Source organism: Macrobrachium nipponense, chromosome 40 (genome assembly GCF_015104395.2).
Source record: "Macrobrachium nipponense isolate FS-2020 chromosome 40, ASM1510439v2, whole genome shotgun sequence".
Taxonomy (NCBI): domain Eukaryota; kingdom Metazoa; phylum Arthropoda; class Malacostraca; order Decapoda; family Palaemonidae; genus Macrobrachium; species Macrobrachium nipponense.
The window spans coordinates 35,724,207-35,735,533 of record NC_061101.1 but is presented as its reverse complement, the minus strand read 5'-3'; the positions used below and the strand labels follow the sequence as shown (position 1 = coordinate 35,735,533).

Genomic DNA, 11,327 nt, shown 5'->3' with positions numbered 1-11,327 from the left:
TCACTTGATACCATTAATCAAAAACAAGCTAAAGCTAAAAGATGCAGCTGACCCTGGCAATTAGTGGCCGATTGCAATTACAACGATCGCGTCAAAGATAACTTTAGTCGGTTATTCTAGTGAGACTTCTCCCCATTCTACACGCCACTGACAACCAGTTCGGATTTAAAGCAAACCACTCAACTGACACCTGCATCTACATACTGAAAGAATTGCTGAACTATTTACCTATCATCAGCCTCTCCTGGCACACCCCTATATTTAATTGGAATTTTATATTGCCGGTTCTCCACAAAGCAATTCTGTGTCAAATGGGGTAACATATTGTCGCACGCCTTCAGCTCCATAAACGGGCTTCAGCAAGGGGGCATCTCTCTCCATACCTGTTTAATATGTACACAGATGCCTTGAATGTCAAACTGAAACTCACTCACAATTGGATGCACTGTCAATGAAACAACTATAAACAAAGATATGGCAGACATAGAACAGAGGCATCATAACCTATGTGCAACTGGCAACATGATTGCATGGAGGTTTGCCTTCTGTCACCGAGACTTGACACTGCTGCTCTTCCTCTCGTATTGCTACAGCATACGTATATGGGTGCTCCCTGGGGAGGAACTACACCAGGGAGACTATGAGACGTATCACTGTTGTTCATAATGACACTTTGAGATGCCTCACAAACACTCCTCGCTACCACTCTGCCACACAGATGTTCACAGAAAACCACATGGACAATTTAAAAATCATTTTAAGGCGAACAATGTCCAGTTTGATCACCCGACTGCAAAACAGCAGCAATTCACTCATACAAAGTATCCTAAGTAGTGAGGCAAGAAGAAGATCTAAACTATAGGGAAGATGGGAAAATGAGGCATTTGTTTCCTAAATGACTCAATCTCTGTTTTTGCAAAATGTTATCTGCAGAATCTGTCATTATTATTGTATTGCTATGATTATTGTCATTACTGTTATTTTCATTTATTCATTATTACTGGGATTATAATCAATATAGTTTTTACATTAAATTTTTTAACTATTCTCAATCTTAGTACGGCCATGACCATTATTTTGATTACCATCTTTTATACTATGGATATTGCAGATTAATCTTTGTTTTTGTGTTATCTTATGTTTCTAGACTGTATGTTATTGTCTATTCTTTGTATATTCTATGTATATAGCCTTGAGCTGAAAATGAAAATTATTAATATTATTATTATTAATCTTATATGCACTGATTTTTCAGATTCATCTGGCAGTGACCATGAACCAGGCAAAAGTTCAGAAGATGCAAGTGACCCTGTACCTGAAAGGAGGACTAGTGCAAGAATACTGAAGTTGAAAGGTAAAGAGAATGCATTCTTACCATTACGTAGCTTGACTTTTATTATTTATTTTTTTTTTTTGTTGGAGAGAGAAGATCTGAGAAATATGAAATTGTTTAGATCTGTTTTATATAAATGATTTTATTTCATTTTTATTTTCATTGTTAGACATGCCATCATTAATGGGAGATGGATTTTTGCATTTACTGCAAAGGTTTTGCATTTATTTTGCCTAGAAATGTTAGGAAGTAATAAACTATTTTCATAAAAGATAGAAATGATTGGCCTAATAAAAAAAAATGATGAAATTTGTGTTGGTTTTGATGCTAGTGTTGTAAGCCAACGGTTTTAAGAGCTGATCTGAGAAAAATGTGAAAAAATAAATTGTAGAAGTTATTTAAAGTAATAATAAAAATTACAGCTATAGTTTATGCTACATAGTAATTACTTTAAATTAGCTAATGAATGGTTCTTTCACGTATTTTGATAATTTTAACAATTAATGACGGCATTATAATTATGATAATTGTCTTCAACTAAGTGCTCATTGCATTATATTAATTATATTTGTTCATATGTGAACAAACCTTAACAATAGGATAACTTCTAGCGCCTAGCTGGATCCGGTTAAATTGCAGATGAAAGCAAGGAATCTTGTGAGATCTGGCAACGAGTGCGTATATTGGATGAAGAGTGGTCTAGGACCACGCACCCACGCCACCGCGTCAGTCTTTTCTTAACCGCATGGACGAGAGTTGTGGTTGACCTCTCTCGGCCTTTACCCGGTTCGTTGCCCATTTCGCTTGTGTTTTAGTGTGTGTGTGCTCTTATTATGGCTTCTTTTGCTCCATCTCAGCCTTCAACGTGTGTGCCCCGGAACTCCAGGTTTTCCGTGTTCTCGTTTTTTGGCTTCAGCTGCGACCGACCCACACGTCACTTCCAGTAGGTGTCGCTCTAACGTCTGTACAATAACGAATCTCTGCATGGAATATCATCCGTGGCCTAGAGAGCAATGGAAGTTATTTTATAGTAAGAGGGAGCATCGTAGGGTTTCTACTCTACCTTTGTGGGAGGGTTTTTCTTCACCTCTTCCCGATGCATCGTCTCCTGCTGCTGTCACACCCCATGCTAGTGTTGTGCCTTTGTCCCCTTTCTTTTCTTCCATCGATTCGTTGTTGGAAGTATCAGGAGGCCCTCAGGCTGATTTATGTAATGTCGCCCCTTCTTCCTCGGGAGTTAATTTGAATCCCGAGAGGGAGGAGGCTTTTTCATCAATTTCTTTTCTTTCAGAGTTGGGGGCATAAAAAATGGCGCCTCTTTGGGGTACGCTTGGTTGACAGGGTTCTCGCATTTCATGGATGCTTGCTACCCTCCTCCTCATGGGTAGCAGAGGTCAGCCATTTTGTATTGCTCTGCCAGTGACGATTGCTGCTGCTTCAAGTCAGAGGGAAGCCGTGGCGTCAGCCCCGCTTGTGACGTCACGCAGTCAGACATTTTGTATCCCTCTGCCAGTGGCATCTAGATGCTTCCCGTTCAGATTGAGGGGAAGCCATGACATTGCTTATGATGTCACTCCCAGTCGTCCCCGCTGCGCTGCCTTGCTTTCCCATGTCATTGGACCCCTTCTCTTGCTGATCCATCTGAGGCTCTATGCCAGGCGGTTCTTAACCCTTAAACGCCGATTGGACGTATTATACGTCGACTAAAATTGTCTGTCGGGTGCTTGATTGACGTACGATCCATTGACTACAAAAAGTTTTTTTAAATATTCGCGGAAAAATAGTTATAGGCCTACTTGGCAAAAAATTTTAAATCACGCACCTTGAGGGATGCTGGGAGTTCATGGATCAAGCTGTTGTTTTGTTTACGAGTGTTACCCAGCCGCGCATGCGCGATTGCGTTCTCGCACCAGCAAGCATCAGTGACGTGTTGTCGGAGAGCGATCTCTTGCCGCATTCGTGTTTTGCTAGAGTTAAAGTATTTGTGGTGGTACAGGACATTCGTAGAGATGTCACAACGTCGTCAGGAGTGCGAAAGGCGGATTTTCCCTGTCAGTAGGGATCGTGTGAGGCGAGTTTTGGATTTGGATGCTGGAGAGGGACCAAGCACCCAAGATGACCCAGCTTCCCAACTCCATGTTGTGCGGCCTCGTGTGGCCGAAAGTGTCCAAGGACCACATCCTTTGCCTTTTACGACCCCTAGGAATCATTGGGTGTCCTGAGAGGCATTCGTAGACATTTGGGAGGCCTCCAACAAAAGGACATTGACGAGTACTTGTTGGAGCTCGATCGAGAGCAGGTCTCAAGTCCTCATTTTGATGGCAGTTGGTCATCTAGTGACGAAGACATCACGCCTGATGTAAGTGATGACGAATATTTGCCCCCAATGTCCGTATGGGAGTCACAGGCTGAAAGTGAGCTTGAATTTAGTGGTTTTAGTGCATATGAAGGAGAGTCTGAGGAGGAGGAGGAGTTGTCGAGTTGTTGTTGGGGACGAAACAGAGAGCAAGGGTGAAAGCAAGGGAGATGGACCAGTGGAGGGGGCTAGGTGAAGGCCTTATGTCCGAAAGTGATGAGGGGTGGTCGGAGGACCCCACCCCACCTAACATAAACCCATTCACGGCAGCACCTGGACTCACCGTACCTGTTCCTCTCACTGCTCTGGGGTTCGTTCAGCTGTTCCTGACGCGGGAATTGCTGGAATACCTGGTTGCAGAGACGACGGACTACGCTCAGTACTGCCGTGACAATGTTGTCGTATTGCTGGCGGGGCTGCAACCTCATGGAATGGACATAGCACATTTTTTGGGACTCCACATTTTTTTTGGAATGATGTCTGCTGCCAACATCAGGCAATATTGGAGGCAGAATTTTTTTTTAAGCATGCCCAGTGTGCCCAGCGTTATGGCCTGTGATAGTTTCCTGGCGTTGGACAGGTATTTCAACACCTTCAACCCCAGAATAACCCCCACCGCCTCATCTTAGTCCGCCCAGTGTTCGAGTACATTTGTGAACGGTGCCAGTTTCTCGTGGTTCCTGCCAAGAACCTTTCTTTGGATGAGGGGATGATGCCTTACAAAGGACGTCTTAGTATGAAAGTGTACAACCCCAAGAAGCCAAAGAAATATGTTGTAAAATTATTTTTTATTATGGAGTCCAACACTGGATATGTTGTGGACTTTTCAGTGTATTCCAGGGTCTTCTCTACCCTGCGTGACACTGCCTTCGGTCTTGTGGAACGTTTCCATAACCAGGGATACTACCTGTTTATGGATAATTATTGTAACTCGGTATCCCAGGCCCAGGAATGCCGCGGGCATATGAGAGACACTTTGGGAAAGTGGCTCTGCGTTTAAGAGTTAAGAGATTGGACTGTGTTTTAGAAGATAATTTGGCGGCCATGTTGGCTGGGAGGACTGGAAGTAAGCGTGTTGCTTTGCCACGCCTCCTGCGAAGAGATTGTGCAAGGAGCCAGTGCTGTCTTCCTCTCCTTCTCCTCCCTCTCCGTCGTGTCAGCGTATCAAGCATTGGAAGGCTAAGGACTTTGCCATTTCTTTGTCTGCGAGTGAGGAGCAGCATGCCTGTGTTCCTGAGAATGTTGGTGTTTCGTGTTAGTGTATCTTCCCCTGTGTGAACTGCAGTGGCTGCTTTGTCCTCTGCATCGAGTCGCGAGTGTTGCAACCTCCCTCGTTTGTGCACGTTGCAGGTGCTCCCACTTCTCCTCTTTCAGGGGCTATTTGTCGCATAAGGATCTCTAGGCACCTCTCAAGAGGTCGAAGGATGTGTGTGCGTAGTTGGTGCAGCAGGAGTGTTTGCCTGCTCCTCTCCCTGGTACTTCCAGGAGTTCGACTCTGAGGGATTCTCATTCTATCTTAAGTATTCGGGATTCCTCACAGACACACGTTCGTATGTCTGCCACGCCCGTGCCCTTATGAGGCCATATTAGAAAGTCATCAGTTGGGAGAGTGTATAGTGATGTCCCTAGTGTTATGGTTAGTTCGTCGCAGGAGTTGGCTCTTGGATCCAGCCCAGACAGGTTTAGTTGGTGTTTTGGGCTGTTGGGCTGCTGGTTCTTCCTAATTTACATAAGGAAGGCGCTTTAGATAAGCCTGCACACCCTTCTTGTCATTGGTCTCCATTGCCGGAGCAGGAGGAGGGAGACGCAAGAGTTTTTGTCCTCCTTTACAGAAGTTGTCAATCTCATTTGTGGATTCAACTATTTGGAGAATAGGACTCAGGCTCGGTCGTCTTACACTCCTTCCTGCTTGGAAACCTTGCTGGATCCCAAGTCATCATTTCAACTTTCCTTGTCGGGGCACGTCCAGTCGGTCTTGCATAAGGCTAATGCCTCTGTTTCAGATCAGGACGGTTCGTTTCGCTTTAGGGGCTCTGCCATGTTGCTACCCCTGCCTCTCATGAGGCATAGGAAGTACTATGCTACGAACTCTGCTTTTTTGATGTCGCGTCATCTTAACCCGGATGTCATTTGTCTGAAGCCGGGATTGACTTTGGAGAAGGTGAGGTCGGTGGGTCCGTCCTTGTCTCCACAGGATGCCTCGGTGTTGAAGTCTACGGCAGCCTCCGTGTTGCAGACGGTTTCTTGGCTGGACTTCTGGTCTACGGTCATTGTCATTCTGACAGGTCCCCAGAGGGGTTGATGAATGCTTCCTCTCTTGTCAGTTTGTTGCAGTCCGAAGGCAAGGTGTTTTCATATCTGGCTCACCTCAGTGTTAATTTATGGGCTAACCTTCTCCTGATTGGAAGAGACGCAGCTTTATCCAGGATGGAAAGATTAATTGACCCTGAGTCCTTGTTGGCATTGAGGAATGGAGATCTTTTGTAATCACAATTTCTGTTCCCTTGGCCCGAGCTGGAGGATGCGATTGACCGGCACCGAGCTGACCCCAAGGACAGGTTAGTGCACCAGGCTGTGTCTAAGTCAGAGTCTCGTCTTGGAGATGTCTGGCTCCTCCCCCTCCCCCTGCCAGCAGCAGTCTCGAAGATCATCGCCTGGTAGGCTGTCAAGGAGTTCGGTTTCGGCAGGTCCTCCCCGTTCACGTGAAACAGTAAACTGCAAACTTGAAATCATGATTGTTTTCAAGAATGAAATAAATTTGTTTTTAAGGTAAACCCAGCAATAGTGTTAATACCTGCACCATCGTGTGGTATCTGCTTAGTCACTTCTGCTACTATGCCAGTAATGTAAGACCTAATTTTTTACCTTGCTACTCATGGCAGTAGCCTCACCGAAAGTCAGAAACTGCTTAGGAAGGTGCCATCAGTTTTGAGTCTTATCAAAGAATGCCATGTTCATAATTAGTGGCTCCAGTGGTATCTGGTTAGGATAGTTTGAAAGATGGTCGCTTATTCAGGAGAGGTTATTATTGTTTTCTTCATGATCTTCCCTTTTAGCTTGCTTTGTGGAATAAACCTCCAAAAAGAATTGCTCTTATGTGGATGTATTGGTTTATCCAGCCCCTTAACTCGTTAATCACAATAGGAAATAACTGGCAGTATATTTCTTCCATCTATATTATTCTCTGAACCAGATGGTGTTATAGTGCCTCAAGTTCAGATCTCATCTCATACTTAGGTCAGTCCCAATGACTTCTCAGATGGATGCCCACTACCTCAGTTAAGAAGTCTTTTCATCAGCATCTGGTTTTTTTTTCCTCAATTGCTGTTCAAGAGCTATTGTGTCTGTTGTGAAACAGTTGATTGTTTTTACAAACTATATTATTTGTTTCACTACAAACCTGTAACTTATAATGGAATTGCTGTCTTCCCAGCCACTTTTTCTTGCAGGTCTTGAATCAGATGACTAGAGAATTAGTCAATTATTGAAATTGACTTGGGGATCCTACCCATAGTATATGCACAACTCAGTAGTTTGATTGTTGTGTCTGAACACAGGGAGACCGTGAATGGGCTAATTATAAGTAGGTATTTCTCCATTTACGATGTTATGTTTTCCGATAAATCGAGTTTGCGATGGGGTTAGCAGTACCGAGGGTGTCAAAAGTTCAAAGCAAAACTGACAACATTGAATATGTATATTGTAATTTCGCATGCAAGAGGCACAGGCAGCAGTATATGATGGCGTTGTGAACTTGTGGAGTTTTAGGTTTATGATATGGTAATTCATATTGTATGTTTATGATACAGTAACTCATATTTCAGTAAAGGATGTGTATGTACAGTACTGAGAGAGAGAGAGAGAGAGAGAGAGAGAGAGAGAGAGAGGAGAGAGAGAGTGTTTACATGGGTGATTGAAGGATTTTACTGATTTTACTTATAACATAAAATACAGGCAGTCCCTGGTTGTTGGTGGACTTGGTTTTCAGCGATCCAGCGGCATAAAATCGGCGATTTATGATGCCGTAACAAGACGAGTTCTGGTTATCTGTGCCATAAGGATGCTTATGCCGCCAATAACCGGCACTATAAATCACATGAGTTTCGGTGAATGGCGATTTTTACTTATCGGCATACCTCCAGGGACGCCGCCCATAACTGGGGACTGCCTGTATGTTAGTTTACCTTATATCCATTTAATATATTAGTTTCTTTTAGCAACTAAAAAAGTTATTTTCCCAATTCTTTCAGTAGAAGGCTGAATCAGCAAATCATTTTTTGCCACAGGTGGGACAATTGTATTTTATACATATTGCAATGATAATATATCAGTATAATAAACAGTATACTACAGTAGACCCCCTGTATTCGTGCACTCCAGATAAACAGACTCGTATTCACGGATTTCTCTCTGGAACATATCTACCCCTTATTCACAGGAAATTTGCATATTTGCGGTATTTGTCTATGGGAAAATATCCACAAATTACTGTTTTTTTTTTTTCTTTTATCAATTTCATCATAAAATGCACTTTTTGTGTTAAAACTATGAATAAAAAGTCATAAACATTTTTAGTTGGTTTTTCTGGTTTTAAGCGTTTTCATAGGAGTTTCAACTATTTGTGGATTCTAGCTATTGGTGGGGGGGTGGGGGATGGCGGTCTGGTATGCATCCCCCGCGATTACAGGGGGAACACTGGACTGGATGTATATGGATTCTGTAGTTAGCAAAATAACAGTTTGTTCCGATACGTAATACAAACCATCGGTCCTTTTACAATAGGAAGGTAACTAGTGGTGTAACGGTCGTAAGCTTCGAACAAGGGAGTTCGGTAGTTAACTGCTTGTCCTTCCTGGATAACCTGAAGAAGAAGATGATCAGCCCATGAGAAGCAGTTCTTCAGGCAGTACATCCCTGTGTTTGCATTACTGAAAAGCGCCCTGCTTTCATTGCAACTACGACTTCTCACTGAACAGCAATGAAATAGCGGTTTAGCGTTTTCAGTCCTTTGTAAGCACAGGTTCAGAATCTTGAGAATTACTTCTCTCGATTCGGCTGTGAAGACGTAGGTGGCATTCACCTTCCACTTCGTCTTCAACGGCACATAGTGTTGTTCCTCCTTAGCTGAGATTCAACTACTATGAGAATTCTGTCTTGCCATTAGGGACCTCGGTCTCTAGAAGGCAATTGACTTTTGCCTGTTGGGCACATGCCTTGAGAGAATCATCACCTGCCGTCTTGCATTGGTGGCAAACAAATAGACGATTTGTATGGTCTCTCGGCATACCCCTTTATAGGCGAAGGTCACGTGACTTGCTCGGATGCTTGGACAGCTTGCCTCACACAACCGAATGCAGTCAGTAGGCAGCTGTCAAAGCGCCCAAGTCAGTTGTGAGCTACGCTGTGGACTTAGTTCGGTTGTTCCAGATCAATCATTACTTCGTCCTACTAGCTTGTCCCAGTATCCATACCATCGACACCCACCATGGAGTGTCAGTGTCCTATCCACTACGGAGACAGAGAGACTTCTCCGCAGGGGAATACACCACGAGAGGCTTCGCTGCAATGGGATTCGAGAATGCGAGACACTTTGCTGCAGACGGATAGACCAGTATGGGTACTGGACATCACCGAAGATTATGTCGAGAAGAGGGATAGGTCATAGCGACTATTCCCTTCTTTTCCTCTGAGGGAACTGCATGGCTTTTCCTGCGAAACAAGCATCCAGGGGATGGGGGTCTGTGACGCTCTATTTCGTACCGAACTTCGTAGCGAAGACTCGGAATCCTTCGGTCCCTGCCGATCGGTTCGAGTCCTTCACGATCCTCTCCCTAATGTACTTCACCGCCTTCAATGCGAAGGAGATGCTGCTTTGTCCTGTGAGGGCGTGATGGCGCTATCTGAAGAAAACTTGACACCTCAGTTCTGAGTGTTGAAACCTCTTCGTTAGCACCGGGATGACCAAGAAGAAGTTACAGGAACACTCTTTCTGGCTGCGTCAGGTGATCAGGAGGGCGTACGAAGCTGATGGTAGCGACGACATCCGTACCCTTCGTCCGAGAGCCACAAAGTCGGAGATATTGGTCCTTCCTTCGCATTCCGCAAGAACTTCTCCATGGCGCAAGTACTGAAGGCAGGGGTCTGGTTGAACCAGACCACATGCACCTCCTTCTACCTTCAGGATATAGCCCACAGGTCCTTGGACTCTCGTTCCTTAGGACCCGTGGTGGCTGCTCAACACGTTGTGTAGCTTACCCAGCACCCGAGCGGACCGAACAGCATCGCTTCCTGGTGTGACTGCATGAAGGGATAGGGGATTGAGAAGGTGACTGGCCATCTCTTCCCCATCTTTTTCTCTCCCTCTACCTGTGGGCAGAGGGACGCGGTAGTCACTACACTGGATTAGGAGGCGATGCTGGTAAGCTACTCGACCGAGCCCCATCCTATCCGTTTCAGTAGGGATAGGAGCGATTATCCACCACTTCCCCCAACAAGGGTGGGGAAGTGGAAGCCAACAAGAGACAACCCATGACTTCATATTGCCTCTTGCAATAGGAACAAGTTCTTGCTTGCTAGTTTTAAGAGGTATGCTTGCCTCCCTCTTATTACTTGGTCCATAGGTCTGACCATTGATCCTGCGGTACATACCCCGATCAATTGGGCAGAGGGTAGGATACCTCCCTCACTCTTACGACCAGGGAGGCAATCCAAGGTTGGGCGAACACCAGTTTGTTCTCAAAAGACTCAGATTCCTCCCACCAAGAAATGAGTCTTCCTATTGTAAAAGGTCTGATGGTTTGTATTACGTATCGGAACAAATGGCAATTTGTCGAAAATTGCATTTTTCCTAACTATACAAACCTGAGGTCCTTTACATATAGTCCCACCTCATGCCACCCCTCACTCTGCGTTTTTTCCTGGGCCTAAAGCAAAAGTGATTCTTCACCTCCCAGTCGCGCTGGGCACGCACTGTCGGACAAGCAGTTAACTACCGAACTCCCTTGTTCGAAGCTTACGACCGTTCCAGCTGCCGCTAGTTACCTTCCTATTGTAAAAGGACCTCAGGTTTGTATAGTTAGGAAAAATGCAATTTTCGACAAGTTACCATTTTATTACCATTACCGCATATGGATACTATGAATGGGGCTAGCCTAGGTCTGTAGTTCACACATAGCTTAAAGGAAGTTGCTACATAGAAATACATCAGTGGTCACAAAACCATGGTAGGCTGTGTGTATAGTGGTGGCTAGGCTACTGTATGTGTATACTAGATTGTACTGTATATCCTAGTGTAGGCTAGGCTAATTTCAAGTTATGTTTTTTCAAGAAACAATGTGGTATTTGTAACTGAACTCCATCGTAAATGGGGAAATACCTTTACAATAATGTGTTTGTATTGAAAAATTGAATATTTTAAATAAGTTTTTATAATAGGTATCTTCTAATAATGCGATCTACAGGCAGTCCCCGGTTATTGGCAGGGGTTCCATTTTAGGCAGGGTGCTGATAAGCGAAAACCACCATTAACCAAAACTCAGTGATTTATGGCGCTTATGGCGACAAGTTTCGGCTAATGGCACCAATAACTGGTTAATGGCGCCTCTGTTAGGTATGTTATGGCGCCATAACTCTATTATC

At 44.4% G+C, this 11,327-nt stretch overlaps 1 protein-coding gene across 8 annotated transcripts in view; it reads left to right on the top strand.

The window, feature by feature from the left end:
• The window catches only part of LOC135212082 (uncharacterized), a gene marked incomplete in the record, with an annotated part of 211,604 nt that overhangs the window by 43,664 nt on the left and 156,613 nt on the right, over positions 1-11,327 (top strand). For all 8 annotated transcript variants that reach the window (XM_064245449.1, XM_064245443.1, XM_064245447.1 and 5 more), the window contains 1 exon segment: positions 1,256-1,354. In XM_064245449.1, coding sequence (XP_064101519.1) covers positions 1,256-1,354 — 99 coding nt within the window.